We start from the raw sequence: 21,216 nt of genomic DNA on the forward strand, positions 1-21,216 counted from the left end.
ATGATAAAAGGATGAAAAATCTTATAGTGACAATCCTTTACAGATGGATATTTTCATAATTAGACTAAGAGCAATTTGAACTAATAGCATGAGGAAGAAGTAGAAACACTTTTTTTTTAAACTATGGAATGAATCTAGTAGTTTCTTAGTAAACCCTCAGTTGGAGTTGACCGGTGGACGTTCCCCCCCACCCTGTTGCTCTGTTCCCAACCAGCAAAAGACCAACCCAAACACATACAAATTGGGAATGTCTAAGCATCTGTAGTATCCACAGAAAATAAATGAGGAGAGGAGGGCAAGAAACACAATTCCATACCCAATGAATTGTTTCATCCCTTGAAGATACTTTAATTTTACAGTTATTGATTAATTAAAAAACACAGTTGTTTTCAGCATTTCCCAGCTACAGTAGTGCATAGGAAATTCCATTCTAAACAAAGAAGTAATTAGTGAAATAACAATACACCTTAACATTTTACATTGATAGGTTACAGGTTACAAGGTGCTTTCACATACATTATTTCATTTGATTCTTATAACAAGCAGAAAACACAATCAGTGGGAAAGAAAAATGATATTTTTTCAAGCTTACAATGAATATTTTCAGGCCAATGGGCAGTCAGTACAAGAACCTATCAAAAACATGAGAGCAACACCCACAAGCCACAATATCTTTTTTTTTGGTAGGTTGACAGTTTGATATTAACTGGATATTGAGAATCCGTGAAAGAGGAGGGAATCTAAACAAGACATGAGCTTTTCATGATATTCAAAGAATTTTATGAACACTGGAAGAAAGAAGAGAGATGCCCTAAAAGTTCATCTTAACAAGATTTACTTCAACCATGTTACCCCTTCAGAATGTTATAAAAAGAATCGTATCACAACACGTGCAAGTTAGAAGGGACCTTAGAAACTGCCCAATGGAACTCCTCCATTTCACATCTAAGAGACCCGCAGCCAAGGTCATGCAGGTGGTGACAGGCCAGGCCTGAAACTCCGATGTCTTGACTTTCAGTCTAGGGCTCTTTCCTCTACACTGCCACCTTCATATTTACCACATAAAAACACAACTTCTTCTGTTTCAAATAACGTAATTAGAGGCTAAATACTGATTCATGCCACTTATTTCTTATTTAAGTTTTTATATTGTTCTTGGCTAAATTGTGGCAGAAACTGAGAACTTTGTACAATTTTAAGATATTCTAATTCGGTGTACATGACTGGTTGGAAATAGACTCCCTTGATATATTTAAAAGCTTGCTCATGTCCTTTAAATAGAGAGTAAAATGCAATGGCTAAATAGCCCTGAAAATCAATGTATTGCGTAGGCGTCATCTACCCAGATAGATTCTACAGCAAGTCGTGCTGCACAGTAGCAATTTCATTAAAAAAAATATTTTTAGAATCCATAGAAATCTTTTTAATTACCAAAACTAAAATGTAATAATCAAATTGTCATCCCCATGATTTATTAAAATAATTTTACAGTAATATACAACAAAGCTCCCATAGAATTTGTAGCGTACATATAGAATACAATGATCAGCGGGTTCTTGGGTCTAAACGAAATACAAAAAAAACTAATTAAAATATTTTATACAAATGATATAAGTTTATGAACATGATGATATATTTTTGTTACATCAAAACTTGCTAAAGTAGTTCATTTTTCTTGCACATTTTAAATATAGGTGGACCAAAAGCTGAAATCAGTACCAGCTTGTAAATGACATAACCATGCAGAAACACTTGACAACCAAAAGATGTACCAATTGCTGCAGAGAACATGTCAGACGGGCCTTTTCGGCGTCTTCACAGGATTTACAAGGGTGCGGCAGAGAGGAAAGGAAGCGGTGTCAGTGCCCTGTCCGCACCGATAACGAAGCAGATGAAATGCTTGTACACATTAAGATCAGTATGACTAAAAACTACACCTTCTATGCACATAAACTGATCATAAAAAATAAGCCAGTTTATTTTCAACTATTTTGGTGGGTTCTTTTAAGATAGGTCATGGACTCACAGAGAGAAAGCCATACGGGAATATTTAAAAGCAAAGATAAAAATATTTTTAAAAACTCATTTAAGCCATGGATTCTCAACAAACACTAAACTAAGTGTGCAAAAGTGCCTGAAATTTCCATATGACTGTGACGTTATTAAGTCAGTTGGCAAAAGAATATATAAGAAAACTAAACTCCAATGATCACACATTCTGTTTACCAAGAGAAAAGAGGCTGGAAATTGTTACGTATCTGAAAATACCACACCTCAAATGAAAACGCAATTGTGGCAGTTGTATCAAGTTTGTCCCTTTCCTCGCCAAGGCGGCACAGGATTAGAGCCTGAGTCGCACCGGCGCCCCCACCTCGGGCTGACACACAGTGTAGGGCACTGGAATGACAACCTGGCCAGGACTTCCTTTGTTCTGAACTGTGACAAAACATAACAGAGCAAAACCAAATGAATACCCTCATTTAAATAAGGGCCTGTCTATATTGTTCACAAGCATTAAGCCATTTGTTTGATTTAACAAAGTATTTGTCCACATTAACGTTCTTTTTTAGTTTCTTTGCCTTTAAAAAGTTTACAATGAGGACTTATTCGAGAAACTTAAAATTTTGTCACTTCATTAGTCATGTTTTATTAAAATACTGGCTAAAACCCTTATGGAAGAGTCAAGATTTAGAAATCTGAGAACTCTTCTCTAATACCTACAGAAATGCGGATGCCTGGGGGGAGAGTTTGGGTGATCACAACCCACATCATTAGTTTTTCCTGTGAATGAGACACGCTTGACACAACGTACAGGCGGGTCACTGAATTACTTGAGGGGAGGAGGATATACAAAGAGGTGAGGGAAATAGAACCTTTGACCTATAGGAACCTATGTTGTTGTGTCTAGCTACTTCCTATTAGTCCATCCACATTTATTGCCAGAACAGTGAATTTTGAGAAAGTTATTTTTTAAAATTTGTATACGTTTCCTTAACAATAAAACATTCTATCTTCAAAAACTGTCAAGAGTTCTGGCAAAACTGAGTCTGAACTACTCAAAGTAAAAAACAATGATGAGAAAGTATATCTTTGAGCCATGGACCAACACAAATATTGGCAAGAACTACTAGAAGGAACACTTTCCTTCCCTTCAAATATCACATAACCATAACACTGCCCTTTTCAAACACCAGTAAAATAAAACAGAGCACTGTTTGGAGAAAGACTAATGAATGAAAAAGGAAGAAAAAGGATGCAGGTGGAGAGGAGAAAGGCGAACCAAAGAGAAGCAGGAGAGTGCCTAGTTCTGAGTGATGGCACAGACAATGCTCGCTTAGCGGTGCCTTGCGACACAGGTGGACGCAGAGTGCACACAGAGGATGGCAGTCGCGACCTCACTCAGTCGCTGTGACGAAGGAACTAGGTAACTGCTTCAACAAGGATGGTCTCAGCTCCACCCTCTCTCTCTCAACAGAGTGCAAAGACTGAGCGTGAGTTCTGGTGTCATCTTGTTGGTCATATTTAAAATTCACAAAATTCTTTTGCACATTTTTCTGTTATAGAGACACGGATATCTTCTTCTTCATAGTCATCAAAGTTGCTGGTATCTCCAGAACCTCTGAACTTTGGTATGAATGGAGCTTCAACCTATAATTGAGACAGAAAAATAAGTGAGATTGTGATTTATAGTAAGAAATGTATTTGGTCTTCATCCTGATTTTGTAGCACAGAGTTCCTAAAACCCTTGGAATTTCCTAAATACAGAGAATGTTAAAGGTGCCTTTTGTTATGTTAAGGAGGCAACTTTCGGGAAATCCAAGGGTAACCTAAGGGTGGGGGCTGTTGCCAGGGAAACCAGTCACGTGATCAGAGGACTGGAACCTTCAGACCGCTGGTAAGAGGAGAGGCTGAAGGTTGAGTTCAGTGACCCAAGCCAATGATTTAATCAATCCCGCCTATGGAATGAAGCCTGCCTAAAACCCCCAAAGGATGGGGTTGGAGAGCTTCTGGGTTGTCGAACAGGTGGGCATCTGGGGAGAGTGCCATGCTCTGGGAGAGGGGGAAGCTCTGAGCCCTTCCCACATTCCTTGCCTTCTGTATCTTTTCCACTTGGCTGTTTCTACTTATATCCTTTTACCACAAACTGGTAATGTGTTAAGAAAAGTTTCTCAGTTCTGTGAGCCACTCTAGCAAATTAATCCAACCCCAAGAGGGGTTTGTGAGAACCCGCAATCCACAAGTAGTCAGAAGTCATGGTGCTGAAGTGGACTTGAGACTGGGGGAGTGAAGTGACTGGGGGAGGAGGGAGCCCTGCAATGCTGAGCTCTTGCCTGTGGGATCTGATGCTATCTCCAGGATAGAAAAAAACCACACATATTAGAATAAGAGGAAAGACAAATGACTGAGAGTTTTTAAACACTAAGGAAAACAAATTCCCCTTTAATACACAATGGTGTCTTTAAATGCCTGTAAGTCCCTAAGTGGCGGCATTAGAAAAAGCAGCAAAAAGTAGGTTTGCTCTTAATCTCAACATTTTCATTCAATGAATAGTACAGGCCAACAGAATACTTTTAGAGATTTATAAGACAATTAACTGTTGGCATCAAACGCTCACACTGAATGTTATAGAGCTCCAATGTTTCTTTTATCAGGTCCTTATTTCTAAAGCCTTTGTCTTCCCATCCTCTTTTCCTTAATTTCTTTCTCCTGTGGTTAGCAGATTAACTCTTAGATTTACTTTTAATCTCCTTCCTTTTTAAATTCTCTCCTTCTTTTTTACGTTCCCAAGTTTATTTTGTTTAAAATATCTGGCTATCAAACCTTTCTGGAAGTTGAAAAAACCCAGATTTCTGTTAAACTTACAGAATTGTTAAATTCTGATCATTTCTTTCCTTGGATCCTAAAACTAAAATCTTTCTATTATTTAAAATATGGTCTTTATAAAATTTATGTGGTATATTGAATGTTTGAGGAAAAGATTTTAAATGTTGAACATATAATACAACTTACACAGCATTTATAGTGTTCACATATATATGGCTATTTCATACATATGAATCATCGTACATATGGCTACTTCATCTCCTCCTCAATACAGTGCTGTGAGAGGGGCAGGGCAGGTGTCTTAATGCCACTGTGCAGATTATCAAACAGAACGCTGACCAAATCAACATGACTACCAAATGGCTAGAGTAGGTCTCCAATTCATGATTCTCTACTAGTGGCCCAGAGTCCTTTCTAATAGTATCTACACACGTGGTCTCCAAAGTATTTTGACTTATATAATTTTTAATAAAACACAGAGTATATGCCACCAATATATGTACAGTATTTATTTACAAGTCATTTATAGGAATGACACAAGCATTAAGCCATTTGTTTGATTTAACAAAGTATTTGTTATGACTTATGCATAACATAAGTCATGACTATAATATTATGCATGACTATAATATTATAAGACACACATAAAACAAGATATTTAAAAAGAATAAGGTAAAAAACAAGAAGGACTGCAGAGCCTGACAGCATCTCATTGTTTGTCAGCTGCTGACTTGCACGTGCTGTGAACAGACGGCGGCTCATACCACGCACAAGAGTGAGATAAGGAGACAGTCACCTCACATCCAGTCATGAGGCAATTTAGCACTGAGCCTATTGGTACAGTCATTTGTAGAAAATGATTGCACGGTGTGAATTTCAGGCTACTTTCTTGTTTCCTGTCTTTCTGCATAATTACAGTTGAGGCAATATTAAAACAAATGGCTATGTTAGAGTACTGAATCATTTCTATTTTTAAATTAACCTGGGATCCCCAAGTCCGTTTCTGCTGATAATCAAGATTTGCTGTTGATCAATTTGCCCAGTACTGTAACCTGTTTGTTACAGTGTGCTACTTTTTGGCAGATAAGCTCTTTACTAACCTGAGACAAGTCAAGTCCTTTGAAAAACATATGAACTCTAAGTGAATGGTTCTATACCATTTTAAGAATGTTAAAAATACAATAATGATGGCCACTGATTAGTAAATTTTTTGCCAAGTAACAGCAAAAATTTTTACAACTAAATATAAATATGAGCCCTGGCTGGTGTAGCTCAGTGGACTGAGCATGGGCCTGTGAACCAGACAATCGCAGTTCGATTCCCAGTCAGGGCACATGTCTGGGTTGCAGGCCAGTTCCCAGCAGGGGACTCACGAGGGCCAACCATACATTGATATTTCTCTTCTTCTCTCCTTCGCTTCCTCTCTAAAGATAAATAAATAAAGTCTTTTAAAAAAAGAAATAAGTAGAGTTCACTCTCATTGTTTAAAAAATAAACAAACAAATAAATAAATAAAAATATGAAAAGATTCAAAATATCCCATAAATCTTTAAAATACTAATAAAATGGACAAACCTTAAGCAAACCTATTAAGTGCCTCTATATGTAGCATTAACAATAGATATAATAATAAAAATAACATAAACAATGATAATTACAAAGGGATATGAATAATTTTATAGAAAAATATACATTTCTAAAATTGACTCAAGAAGAGGCAGAAACTCAAGGAGACCAATATCCAGAGAATTAGTAAAAACTTCTGAGGAATAAATACAAGATGATTCCTATGTTCCTTAAATTTCCTAAAGAATAAAAAAACATGCAAAATTCCCAAACTCATTTTATGAATCCACATAATCTCAACTCCAGAAAAACAAAATTTAGAGGTCAATAAAGCTGATGATTATGGCAGTAAAAACTCTAAATTAAATTTTAGTAAATTGGCTATAGGCAGACTTTAAAATACCCCATGATTAAATGGTGCTCACTGCAGGAACATAAGGCTATCTCACCCACAGTAATATGTCAGAGATAAAATACAGTGTACTGGGTAGCAATCAAGGGTATTTCTCAATCAGGAATACTTATATAGGACAAAGAGCTAACTTCGTATTTGATGGTAAAACAGGAAAAGGATTCACATTGCCAAGAAGAATAAGACAAGAAGCTCAACAGCACTACTGTTTTAAAATGTTACTCTATACATCCTAGCATGCATAGTAAAACAAAATGGAAATATAGATATAAATGCTGAAAAAGAAGAGGCAAATGATATCTCCACCCCTTGTGATTACCTGTCAATAAAGTTCAAGGGAATCACTGAAAAAGCTACAGAAATCAGTAACAGAGCTTAGTAAGGGGGGCAGTAACAATGAAACATGGAAATGTTTTCTCCCCCTGTGTTCTGTCATAATGAGAAAGAGACCATCAGGAGGGCAGCCGATACAAATTTAAGGAATAACTTTAAGAAAGAAATTGGACTTGGATGGGGGAGGGGTCTCTAAAACTTTACTGAACGGGAGAAACTATTTGAATAAAGGCAGAAACAAAACATGTTCAGTATAAAGAACTCCCAAGACTTTGGTTCTCTTCTAATTAATATACTGTGATATACATATGATATATGTATACTATATCCTTGTTTGGAAAGACCAACAAAACAGAGGAGCTCATGTTTCATGGGGACAGTTTCGGTTTCTCGAGACGAAGGGCTCCGGAGATGTCTGTGGTGATGGCTGCGCAACGACCTGACTGTGTGGAGTAGCACTGACCTGTACACTCGGGGATGGTTAAGACCGACAATTTTATGTTGTGTGCACTGTGCTATAACAAAAGGGCTGGAAAAATATGGAATTATGAATCCTTTCCCATGGCCCAGAGGTTGGGGACCCCTGGTGCATGGTACAAGAATAGACAAAAAGAAAGTTCTGAAACAGACTGAAGTATATAATAATTTTCTATTAGTAAACATGGAAGTTCAAATGTGGGGTCAAATAAGGATTATTCAGCAAATGCTGAGAGGATAACTGGCTAATTATTAAAGAATGACAAAAAAAAGATAGATCAAAGCACTAAAGGACAATTTAGTTAAATAAGTCACCCAAGTAGCATCGTGCTATTAACAATCCGAAGCTTAGGGGCAAGTGTGGGGCTGGAGGAAGGGGATCCTGGGTGGTTACTGAAGTCATGCAGTGACACAGAGCACAGAGGTGCTGTCTGGATGGAGGGATTATGAGTTTCAAATTCGTTTTCTTAACAAATTACTAGATTACAACTACATGAAACATACCTCACCCAGAAAGAAAAACAGAGCCTGGACTCATCCATCCAGTCTTTCTTCCCAGACTATGCTTCCTTTTGCATTCTCTACCTCAGTCCAAATTTCCAGGATGAGAGGATGGATGCTTTCAAGAGGATAAACATTTGCTCAAGATCCCATTGCTAATGGCTGGTTGATTTAAGATTTGGACCAATGTCTACCTAACTGCAGAGTTTATGGTTTTTCTTTGCTGCCTTTGAGGCAGCCTTCCTACTGCCAATATGACGAAGGCATAGAAGTTAAGCGGGTGATATGTAAAATCTATAAAAATCTTCTGAAGAAGTGTATTTGTTGTTCAGTGGTTTGGGGCTTCATTTTAATAGCCATATGGTCCTGGGACCCTATGAATCGTATTCGATGCTGAAGAACCTGGGGTTGAATACAGGGGATGTTGGCAGCTATCCGATGATGTTTAAAATAGTTAACCATTCTGGGCTGATTTTTTTTTAAATCAGTAAAATGGTGGAAATAGCCGCACCTATTCCCCAGGATTATTTCAAAGATTAAAATGAGAACTTACAGAGTTGCTTTTAATAAACTATAAAGTACTTCACTGGTTCTAGGAAATAAACTAATATTTTATGCCACCTATACTTTGGAATAATAAATAAATAAATAAATAGAATAGGAGACTCTGAAGTGTCCGTTTAGGAGACCTAAGATCTTTAAATCTCTGAGAACCTTGCTCTCAGCAGCATAGCACACCCAGCGGAGACAGGACCCTAACTGCGGCTCCGCGATTTAAGGGCGGGAGGCGCTCAGCCTTCGAAGGAGATACAGACGCAGTTCCACACTCACACTGTTTGGGTTTGGCTATGGTTTTTATTTCCTGCACTTCAGAATTCCTGTACTGCTTTGGTTTAGTAATCTTTTATGAAAGATACAAATAAGGAAAACTGTGCTCTTAATATTTAATTAGAGCATTTACATTTTTCCTAAGGAGATTCACTCATGTGACTGTACAATATTATTAAATGTGGCAAGTCTGAAGCATTAGAAGTTTTGGTTTTATGGAAAAAATTAAATATGCTGAAGATAAAAACACTTTATTCACACAAATTATCTTTAATTTGAGTCAAGAAGCAAAAGGAGAGATAAAAGTAATCCAGCAAAGCAAAACCTTTTATTAAATGTCTCAATTTATTACAAAGGTACTGATAAAAAGTGAATAGTAACCGATGAATCTAGCAATTAAATGTTATTAAATCTGGCTATGTGCCAATTCAAGGTTACAGACTATATTTGTTTACATATGGTCTTTCTAAGGTGGCTTCACACCAGCTTGGAAATGCAAACCCATAGGATATTGTCTAATACAGAATATATGCTTTCCCTTTAATTAAGGAGAAAACTCATTGTTAAGTTGTGGGATATAAAGGTCCTTTAAGACTTGAATAGGATTCATGAAAAAAGTCAAAAAAATTAAAATCACTATTAAGTTGAAAATACTCCTACTATATAGAATTTAAACGCCAACTTTAAAAAAGCTTTCAAAGTAAAGACAGGAAAGGCTCACCTTCCTCTGGTAAATGGCAATCCAATCAGTTGTGGCAAACCACTTGTGAGTTTTTATATCACTCACACCATTCTTCAGATTTCCAAACCGCTTTGTCAGATCCACCTGCAGAAGGTTCCTGAGAAGGTCCTTGAGATCCGAGCTGAAGTGCGATGGGAATCGGACCTGTGCAAACACACCATGTGATAAGCCACACATTCCAGGACTCGTGACATTTCTCTTTTGGTTCCAGAAAGGTTTTTCTCTCTAGAGATAAGTCACTATATAAACAAAAATATAGTGACTTGATCAAAAGTATTTGATAACCTTCAAATACTTTTAACTACACATGTCACTCTCCACAGCAGGCTTAAAGAAGAGAACTTGGGTGAATGAGACTATTCTCTTAGGGTCTTGTTTTGGTCAGGAGCCCTCTTTCAGAACAGAGGCTCCTCTCCAGAAAAAGGTGTGTAACATACAAAACTTTTCCGGCAACGTCAGAAAGTTCACCCATCTTTAAGAGAGATCCCTTGAGTCTCACATTACAAATTCTGTCTTAGAGATATACAAATTTAAACTTGTAATCTAAATAGAAAATGCAGAATATAAAGATAGCAATATGCACATTTTGAGAAGGGAAGTCTAAAAATGATTATAAAAACCCACACTGCCTTTCACAGCATAGGAAACCATTTTTTCATGGTTTCAACGACTTCAAAAGTCATTGGTGACTTTTAAGCATAATTTTGCTATTAGGCAAAAGTATAAAATAATTTAGATTGGTTTAAAGGGTGTTTTTTATTTTATTTATTTATTTTTAGAGAGAGGGGAAGAGAAGGAGAGAGGGAGAGAAACATCAATGTGTGGTTGCCTCTCATGCACCCCCTACTGGGGACCTGGCCTGCAATCCAGGCATGTGCCCTGACTGGGAATCGAACAGGTGACCCTTTGCTTCACAGGCTCATGCTCAATCCACTGAGCTACACCAGCCAGGGCTGATTTAGATGGGTTTAAAAGCATTTTCCATTTCCTAAATTATGAAGACTTTACAATTAATTGACTGGCCTTGAGCCTTAAAACCAAACAAACAAAACTCCTCAAAATAACTGAAGATGTTATCATGTATTAAGCAATCAATAAAATAAAGTCTTAGGCACAGAAGACCTAAGTCTATTTTTTGTTTTGTTTTAACATGTTCTTCTCCTCTAACTCTCTACTCCAACATAATTCCCAGTTCTCACCTTTTTGTTAATATGGGTACTGAAAAGTTAAAATGGGTACTACCACCATTCCACCATCCTTTCCTACTTGTTGCCCTCTTCCCCATCACACATGAAGGTATGTACATGCATATATCTTTGTATGTATATGTGTGCTCACATGCACCTTTATTCTAATCCCATTTTCCTATAACGTATACCTTAGACACATTTCATATTTCCACCCTCACTAAACACAAACACTATTCTCTGGATTATCACAGCATTGACTTCGAACTGAGCACAGGCCTCTGTAGAAAATGCTTTAAAGGGTTAACAGACCCATTTCTGAGCTTCTCCCACTTTTACTTTGATTCCCTTCAAGTACCACCATCATCTTATAACTTGGAAAGTGACGCATTACATTACCTCAGCTGATTTCCACAATGCATTCATTCACTTAACTATGCTGTGATATTTGTGCATATCTGTCTTCCCTAGACTACGAGCTTCTGGGGGGAAGGACCTGTGGCATTTTTGTGTTTTTATTCCCAAAATTCATTAGATCATTTCAAATAATGTAGTTCATCAATTCTACAGTTACTTATTTAGTATCTACTATGTACCAGGCACTGTTCTAGCTGCTGGATAGACAACAGTGAGCAAAAACAAAGCCTCTGACTTCACGGAGCTTATGTCCTAGGTAGATAAAACATAGTCAGTGGATTTGGTATTCACTCTAAAGATATAGAAACTAAGATTCAGAGACATTATATAACTTACCAAATCATTAGACTATAAAGTGGCAGAGCTGGGATTAGATAGCAAGTCTCATGATTCTTCCCCTCATAAATTTTGCTCTTTATTATACTGTCTTCAAACATACAGAACTCTGATTTTCAAAAAGCCCAGCATACTTGTATACTCTCATGTTCTCAAGGTAGAAGTCATGAGCTGGTAAAGCTAGACTCTATGACAATGCTAGATTCACAACCACAGTCCCCTGACTGCCACTCTCATGCTACTCTGCAGATAAATGTTTCTCAAGCTGTGGTCCTAGGACCCACTTCCATTAAACTCAACTGGGAGGCTTGGCTGGTGTAGCTGAGTGGATTGAGCCTAGGTTGCAAACCAAAGGGTCGCCAGTTTTATTCCCAGTCAGGGCACATATCTGGGTTGCGGGCCAGGTCCCCAGTGCGGGCATGTGCGAGGCATACACACACTGATGTTTCTCTCCCTCTCTTTCTTCCTCCCTTCCCTCTCTCTAAAAATAAATGAATAAATACAATATTTTTAAAAATAAATAAAAAATAAAATCAACTGGGAGAGTAGAGGATAAAAATGCAGATTCCTGGGACTTACTTTAGGTGATGGGGCTCTGGGCCTGAACATTGGAGTTTCTGTCTCCAAGTGACTCACATGTATGCACATGAAAGCTTGAGGAGCACTATTTGCAAGTCTATTTACTTCTTTGGGCAGAAATTTTGTTTTTCTGCTAGTGATAGATAAAAAATTTAAAGTAAACAATAAAGTAAAATGATCATACCAGAGGGAAACTAAAAAGTGTTTGTGGCAAGTCATCAAATAACTAGTATATGACCAGGCTTTGGGTGTCAACTCATATAAATTAGCACTGAAAGCTTCATTTTTGAAAAGCCTGTATTATCACAGACTATAAAAGGTTTTTTGTTTCCAAAGGACACAATGGCTCATTAGAAGTTAGGCACTGTGTTGAACAGTTTATATCCACTGGCTCATAACATTCAAAACATACCACTGAGGTAAATACTATCATTACTCCCATTTTAAAGGTGATTATAAGTAATCTGCCCAATACTACAGAGCTAATCACTACTAAACCTGTAATTTCACACCAGGTACTCTGAGTCCAGCATGTACACTTTTAATTAGTCTATACTATTTCCATGATTCAATAACTCGATGATGGTTATTGTCAGGTACCTCATTAAGAGGCTGAAATTTTTATCTTAAAAATATTTGCTATACATTTCTTCATTTATCCTAGTTGGAATAAAAACTAGAGCATATGGGATGTTCACTGTCTACTAGAAAAGTAACACAATTTATCTATAGATAGTGGTTATATTCTTTGTTAAATTCCAAAGAAATAACTTATTTGAAGTAGACCTCTTTTTGTTTAGAATAGTTCTCATGAATTGCTCATTGCAATGTGTTATTCTCTCCCTCATGGTGTTCAGAATGGTGGACAGTCATGAACTACATATAAACTATCTTCTGAATTCAGGTAATGTGCACTACAATGCATGAAAAATATACACACCTAAATAAAGTTGTTCTTTCGAATGTAGATAAAGTAATGGTCGTGAATTAGTTAATGTGTGTGTATCTGTTTAATCTTCAGAACAGTGACTCTCAGTTGGGGAGTGGTGGTGGGGGAGATGATGGTAGACAGCAAAATTGTTTAGGGACCTTTTCAAATTGTAGACACATCCTGCTCACCTCCACATCACACCCTCTTCTTCCCCAGTGATTCAGACAGGCAGCCTACTCTCATAGTAATCCGTGTTAAAGAAGGGAGTCTGTCATGCGGTTAAAGTAGACTGAGGGAGAAACAACGGGAACCAGCGTGAAAGACCTTTTCCCATGATTGTTCCGAAATGTAATCAGAAACCCAGTTTCTTTGTTGACCCAACTTTCTGTCAAGCCACGCTGATTCAGCAAATTGAAATTAGGGAGAGAAAAAAACCCAAACCAAAAGCGAAACAGAAAACAGCTTACAATTGTGTTTTAATTGCAAGACCTTTATTTTTAGTGTAGGGAGAGACAAAAGTAGGTTTACAGCTTGTATGTAAAATATAATAATAATTAATATTACAAGGATAAACTGGTTTTTGAACTCACAACTGTAAACCTACCTTGGCCACACCCTATATATTAATCTGGGAACACTAAAGATTTTTATAAGGGAAAGAATGACTGATTTTTCCCTCAAAACTGTATCAAAGATGGTATTATTTCTATTACCATTGTCAATTATAACTTCTGCAGAAAGTGATATTAGAATCTTGGAATATTGAAGCTAGAGGGAGGTTAGTTTAATTTAGTCTAAACCTTCATTTTAAAGATAAGGAACCTGAAATCCAGTGAAACTACTAACTCAGTCAGTTTCATCACTGGGAAAAGAACTTAAATCTAATGCTTGTATTTTCCTGCCAGTTCATGCTAGGGTAAATAACATGGAGTTGCTGTAAAAGAGCCAGGTATGGAGAAGAGATCGTGTAGACCCATTGGACCATCCAATCTAAGAAATAAGATTATTGGAAAGTGGAATTATTTAACATGGAAGAGGTGCTTGTGCAATACACACTTCCTAGAGTGTTTATTTGATCCTTTTTCCTTAATATTTCCTATTTTCAGTCCCCGCCCCCCCCAGCCTTTAGTTACCAAGTTACTTCTGAGTCTCCTCATGGTATATTCTTGAGAATAAATCTATTTCTCCAGTGAGATACAGACAAACAAAACACATGGTGTGTATCAAAATTATCTGTGATCATTTAGAAAATACAGATGTTTGTAATACACACAAGACCAAGTGAATCAGTATCCCTCACTGTGGGCATCACTCTTCATGAAAGCTTCTTGAAGGCAGACAGACCACACTGATTTGCTGTATTCAGCACAGGCATGGCATATTTTATGAGCTTAAGAAATACTTAATGAATGCATATTTTCAAATTTGACAAATCCTGAATGAGCATCTTCAGTGTGCCAGGCACTGATGTGCTCTGTATATAGTGGTACACAAAATAAGACAAAGATTCCTGTCTTCACAGGGGGTATGTTCTAGTGAGGATGACAGATGATAACTTAGTGATAAGAGTGATGCTGTAACAATTGTCCTGCTTGCACTCCTCAGAAAACCTTGCATTGTAAGGTGGTTATTTTATACTCTGAAGAGAATGGAGAACCTCTGCAAGGTTCTAAGGAGTAGCAGGATCTGATTTAACATTTTAAAGACCTACTCTAGTGATTCAGAAGACAGCAGTACCAGCAGATGGGGTAAGAAGTGGTTGAACTCTGCACACCGTCTACAGATAGAGCCGAAATGGTTTCCTGTGTATCAGTGAGGACTCCAGGGTGTTTGGCCTGAGTAACCAAAGGGAAGGGGTTGTCATCAACTAAAATGGGAAAGCTGGTGGGAGGAATGCATTTGCTAGGGAAAACAAGAATCTGCCAGTCTTAGGTTGAATTTGAGATATTTACTAGGCATCAGAGCGGAGAGCTTAGGTAAGAAGCTGAATACGGCAGTCTGTACCTCATGAGTCAGGTATGGGCTAAGTAAATGAATTTAGAAATTGTCAGCCGGCATTAAAAGTCATGAAACTGGATGAGACCACCAGAAAAGGAAGTGCAGAGAAAGAAGAGAAGAGGGCCAAGCCAGGGAGATTGAAGAGGTATGATCAGTAATGCAAGAATAAAACTAAGTTTGTGAAGAACCAAGGGAAGGAGTAACAAGTAAACTGCTTCGCTTGATTCTATTTCTTGCTTTGCTACAAAGTTCCTTTAGTCTTTGGGCAATTTTGAGTGTTGACTGACCTACATATAGGATGAGTGAGTTAAGCTAAATAAAACTGAACACTCTTGTCATCTCAAAAATTCTCAAAAATTCCAAGCTATTTCTTTAAGTTTCTGTAGAAAGAAGACCCGGCCTCCAATCATAGCTCCAGCTCCACACATGCTCTGTGCTTTGGAGAAAAAAGCCTTTCTTTGCCTTTTGAGTCTCAGTGAAGGCATCTGTAAGATGAGGAGGGCATGTTTCATCCGGCAGGTATGAAAAGAAACTAGACGACTTTCATGGAACCTCTTTGCATCATGCCTAGTATCTTGCAGGCACTAATTCAATACATTTTTCACTTCTTCAGCCTTTCCATTAGAGCAACACGTAATGATCTGAAGCTGAGTTTTTCAATCAGAGGGAATGTGGAAGACGGCAATATCTATCACTGTGTTTCCCGAGCCCAAGGGCAGTTTATGCTGAAAGAGGCACCTGGAGAGGGCCAGAAGGCTCTCCTTCCTTCTTGTCTTGTGCTTCACCTGGCACTGTATGGAAAATCGCTTTCTTCTCTGTGTGTGTACTTCAAGTTTGATTCAGTGAGGAAGAAAATGGACACCGTGACCCTGCTTTGTAAGGGTGACATGGTGAATACGACTGATGACTTAAACAGCTGTCAAATTACATTACGTAACATGTTAAACCAACTATGAAACTCTGAATCGAGCCAACTTAACAAAATATCTATTCTGTTTTCTCAGCACGCATTTTAAAGTCTTGTACATTTTGGCCTTAGTAATGACTATTATTTCCTAAAAATTTAGGAGGAAGTTAGCTCCAAAGGCCAATCAGTGCATGTTGTTATTGTATCCACACTGAGTGATTTAAATTCACTAACCAGTTGTCTGAATTTATTTATTTTTTTAGAAATAAGCCCCAAATCAAATTTGTCTATATACAGCTTAATTACAGAAATTACACAGTTGACCCTTGACTGAAGAAGGGAAAGCTTCTACTGTTGCTCTTCAGCAGTTGGCAGGGGAAGACTGTTTAGCTGGTACATCATCTCATATGCCATCAGGGTAAACTTGACTGGGCAACATAACTCAAAAGAGTTTGCACACCGCTGACAAACAATAATTTGTTAACTTCTGTCCATAAGTATGTTGGAATAAAATTAAAGAAATGACCTCTCATAAATTTAAGTATAGTTCTTAGAAATCTATAATCCCAGTAAAAAATTTACCTAGCACATAGAATAGTTATTTTTTTCAAAAGACATAATAACTTTTCACACACTAGGCTTTCTCTAAGTACGGTGCCAAGCTCCACATGGCTTCATAGGACCTCGGGAAACTTTAGTCAACCTGGATCCTATCTATGAACAAAGACCTAGGACAATTAAAAAAATACTCGTCAATATTGGCACCACCACTGTGGACTCTCCGAGGCGCTTTCTTACTTAAGCAGACAGCGTGGTAGATGCAGCAATGCTGGATGTTTGCAGAGGGCTCTTCCCCACCCCACCCAAATGAGGTGCAAGCATTTGCCCACAGGACCAGCAGAATAAAGAGCTATCTCGAAGCAGGTTTAAGAAGAATTTTAAATGATCACAGAAAGGTGTTAAAATAATGGCCCTGGGTTTTATGCAAGTAGAACAAAGGGCTTTTACATTTTATGAAAATGACTCGTGAGTAGTCCAAGTCTGTTTAACTATTTCTGTTTAACTATTTCTATTTCTGTTAAATAGAAAATGGCATTTTAATTTCCCAAAAAGCATTAACAATGGCATCATCGAAAAAGGGCAGTGGTATATCCACATACACATATGTTGTTTAGGAAACAGAACTTGTGCAAGCCTGCGAGTGCTATGAAAGGTCTGCTTGCAAGTTTTGCCCTTGGCAGGTACCAGGGAATTGGAATGGTAACAGTTCTCACACTGATACGAAACGTTCTTTAAGTGATATGAGTGCCCCACTGTCCTTAGGCTGTTGGTACACACGGTTCATCCCAGATATCTGCTTTTGCTCTAAGGGTCTGGCTTTTGGGTGTGTGCTGGGAGAGGGTGCGCACGTGTGATTCCAACAAAACCTTGGGCACTGCGTCTCTAGTGAGTGTCCTCGGTAGACAACACTTCACCAGTGGGGACATTAAATGTATCCCTCGTGACTCTGTTGGAAGAGAACTCATTTTTCTGTTTACTTCAGAGTTTTTTTAAAGATATTATTTTTTATTTTCAATTATAGGTCATGTATAATATATTAGTTTCAGGTGTTTAAGCTGATTAGACATTTATAGGACTTACGAAGCGATCACCCCAAGAAACCTAGTACCCGTCTGATACCACACACAAGTTATAACAATGTTATTGACTGCCTTCCCTACGCTGTACTTTATATCCCCGTGACCATTATGTAACAACCGCTGTGTGTGTTTTTTTTAAAAGAGATTTTCCTTATTTCTAGAGAGAGAGGAAGGGAGGGAAAAAGAGAGGAAGAGAAACATCAATCGGTTGCTTCCCAAAAGCCCCAACCAGAGACCTGACCCTTTGGTTCACAGACCGGGACTCCACCCACGGAGCCACACCAGCCAGGGCCCAACTTCCACCTCTTCACCCCTTCACCATTTCACCCGCTGCCCAACCCCTCTCCCTTCTGGCAACCTTCAAAACGTTCTTTGTATCTATGAGTCTGTTTCCATTCTGCTTCTTCATTTATCTTCTTTTTTGGATCCCACATGTAACTGAAATCATGTGGCATAATATATCTTTCTCTGTCTGACTTACTTTATTCAGCACAATACCCTCTGGGTCCATCCATGTTGTCACAGATGGCGAGATTTCATTCATTTTAATGCTGAGTCATATTCCCCTGTACAATGCTGAGTCATATGCCCCATTTCTTTGTCCATTCATCTACTGATGGTCACTTAGGGAGTTTCCTCATCTCGGCTATTGTAAATAATGCTGCAACGAACCTATATTAATATATGTATATGCCTTTTTTGGTTTGGTGTTTTGGGTTTCTTTGGATAAATACCCAGAAGTGGATTTGCTGGGTACTTTGTCTCTTGTTATAGCCTCTGTTTTAAAGTCTATTTTGTATGAGCATTGCTGCCCCAGATTTTTGTTAGTTTGTTTGTTTCAATTTTCATAAAACATCTTTTTCCATCCTTGTACTTTTTAGTCGGTGTGTGTCCTTTCATCTGAAGGGAGTCTCTTGCAGACAGCCTATCTAAGGGTCTCGTTTTGTTATCCGTTCAGCCACTGTGTGTCTTTTGATTGGAGCAGTTAATCTATTTGCATTTAAGGTAATTACTGACAGATATGTATATATACTGCCATTTGATTATTCCTGTTACTCATCTTTTTTTTCTTCTTATTAAAGAAGACCTTTAACATTGGGAGAGGACTCTTGAAAGCCTGTGCCAGGTTTCATGTGAACTTAGCCCCCGGTGCCTTTTTTTCCCTTTGCCGACTTTGCTTGGTACCTTTCCTTGTAAGGAACCTTACAATGCAGGTGTGCGTTACAATGTAAGCTGTCGTTCCTTGGTTATCACCGTCTGCTGAACTCTCTCCGTGCACGTAGTGTATCTCCTAGCCTGGGAGTGGTGTTAGAGACCCTGCGACCCAAGGAATAGCCACGTGGCTGCTGATCAATTCCCTTCCATGTGAATGTGAATTTCAAGAAAAAATAAACTCTTTGATCATCCCGTATACTCATATGTTCAAAACTTTGTATTTTGTGTACTGTTTCCTTGTCCATTTCTGATGCTCATTACAAGTGGAATAATATTTACTTTATATACAAAGAAGCTAACAATTTTTATAAATTACATAAGTCAAGGGCTCTAAAGTTGTGCCTTCCACAATAGCTGTTACTTGACTGCCTTATTTGCAAGTATCGTTTTTGCGCACAATATTGACTTTCATATTTCCAAGAGTAATTCAGCCAGATAGAATTGCTGTGGGAAGCAGAACTGATTCTTGTCACAAAGCACATGGCACTGGGGCATGAAATTTAAAGACTGCAGAAACTCAGCACAGCCATTGTCAAGATGAGGCATGGTTAATTCGGGAATTATAAAACTTTTCTATTAACTGCATTTTTAAACCTGAACCTTAATATTGCATGAATAATTTGACATTTAAATACCTCCTCCTTTGTTTTTTAAAGGCAAAATATGTGTAGGAGAGAATCTAAAAAGCTGATTAATCATTTTTCTGTGTATTTAAAAATATCAGTTTGAGCTACAATATTGTAATAGAGAAAGTAATTAGCAATCTAATGTTCAAATATATGTATTTTAGTGAATTAATCACTTCATTAAATACATTTTATTTGAACTTGGATAAGTCACTGATACCTATAATCTTTATAACATGGTTTCGGAATAGAAGATATAATCAACATAAAATGTTGCTGCATAATATACATTTCAAAAAATTAGAAAAATCCTAAATGAAAAGCACATTTTACATGATATATTGCATCACTAAGACCATTAAAAAATTTAAATGCAAATAGAATTCATAAATAAAAAGCCATAATGGAATTTTTAATAACTTGAACAATTTTAAAATATTAAAAACTAGTTAGTCTCCTATTTGGATTTTAGCTACTAAGCAGAGGGACAACATTTTTGTAATGTGGAGAGAGAGATGTTCAAGTGTGGATTTGAGTGCTGAAACAGATAGTTTTATTGGGAAATGGTGAATATGAATTTATATTTATGTAATATAGAACCTAGAGATCATGTAATGGTGATATTCTGATTTCATGAGTTCTATTTAACTGAGGAAAGGAATAAGGAATGTAAAATAACTCTATATGCAATATGAGAAGAGGCAATCTGGCACCTTTAGTTAAAAGCAAAACACCCTATCATATTTCAAAATAAATTAAAAAAATAAAATACTGTGATATACTATTATATTGCTACTCTTATAAGGTGACCAATTTTAACCTGTTAAGATTTTAGAACATATGCTGATTTAAATTTTAAGGTAATATAGGATCTTAAATGTTAAAGTCTGATATGAAATAAAAACATATTCATAAACAGCTGAAAAATTTTATGCAACATAGAATGATTGGCAAACTGAGGCCAATTAACAGATGAATATATATTCATTTTTACTAAAATAGTTTTTCAAAGTAATGAAATTTACTTGTGACATCATCTTTGTCAGATAATTTGATTCCTTTTATGAATTTAAGCATAAATAAAAGCAATAAAGATTCAGGAACTTTGTAATTACCAATGATTAAATTATTTGGACATATTACTATTTCTGTATTCTTAGTCTTTGTATTGGTAAAATATACCACTTCCAATCAGTGAATTTAAGTATATTTTAGTTCTCTCATTATCCTCTCCTGAGAATTTACATAGTCACTTCTCAAATTCTTAAAAAATTAATCACTTCCGTGTCTAATATATTTTGGTGTCTTGTTCCTCTCAAAGGTTCTTTTACTGTTACTTCACTACTCTGCTTAGTGAAAAGAATTTAAAACATAAGAAACCTAAGGCCTAGAGCCCTGGCTGGTGTAGCTCAGTAGATTGAGTGCGGGCCTGTGAACCAAAGAATCGCGGTTCGATTCCCAGTCAGGGCACATTGCCTGGGTTGCAGGCCAGTTCCCTGGGGAACTGAGAGGGGGACACATGAGAGGGACACATTCCCAGGGGACACATGAGAGGCAACCATACATCGATATTTCTCTCCCTCTCTCCTTCCCTTCCTCTCTAAAGATAAATAAATAAAATCTTAAAAAAAAGAAGCATTTAAAAAAAAAAAAAGAAACCTGAGGCCCAGAGAGCTACAAAAGTAACAAGAATAGCA

General features: G+C 37.3%; 1 protein-coding gene across 7 annotated transcripts in view; it reads right to left on the reverse strand.

The window, feature by feature from the left end:
* Nucleotides 1-324: 324 nt before the first annotated feature.
* The window catches only part of PRKACB (protein kinase cAMP-activated catalytic subunit beta), a 111,941-nt gene continuing 91,049 nt past the window's right edge, over nt 325-21,216 (reverse strand). For all 7 annotated transcript variants that reach the window (XM_037060978.1, XM_037060981.1, XM_037060977.1 and 4 more), the window contains 2 exons: nt 9,663-9,827; nt 325-3,648 (listed from right to left, as the gene is read on the reverse strand). In XM_037060978.1, coding sequence (XP_036916873.1) covers nt 3,523-3,648; nt 9,663-9,827 — 291 coding nt within the window. In that variant the 3' untranslated portion in view covers nt 325-3,522. The remainder of the gene's footprint in view (nt 3,649-9,662; nt 9,828-21,216) is intronic.

This window comes from Sturnira hondurensis, unplaced genomic scaffold, assembly GCF_014824575.4.
Source record: "Sturnira hondurensis isolate 20B ecotype Veracruz unplaced genomic scaffold, ASM1482457v3 Scaffold0013063, whole genome shotgun sequence".
Taxonomy (NCBI): Eukaryota; Metazoa; Chordata; class Mammalia; order Chiroptera; family Phyllostomidae; genus Sturnira; species Sturnira hondurensis.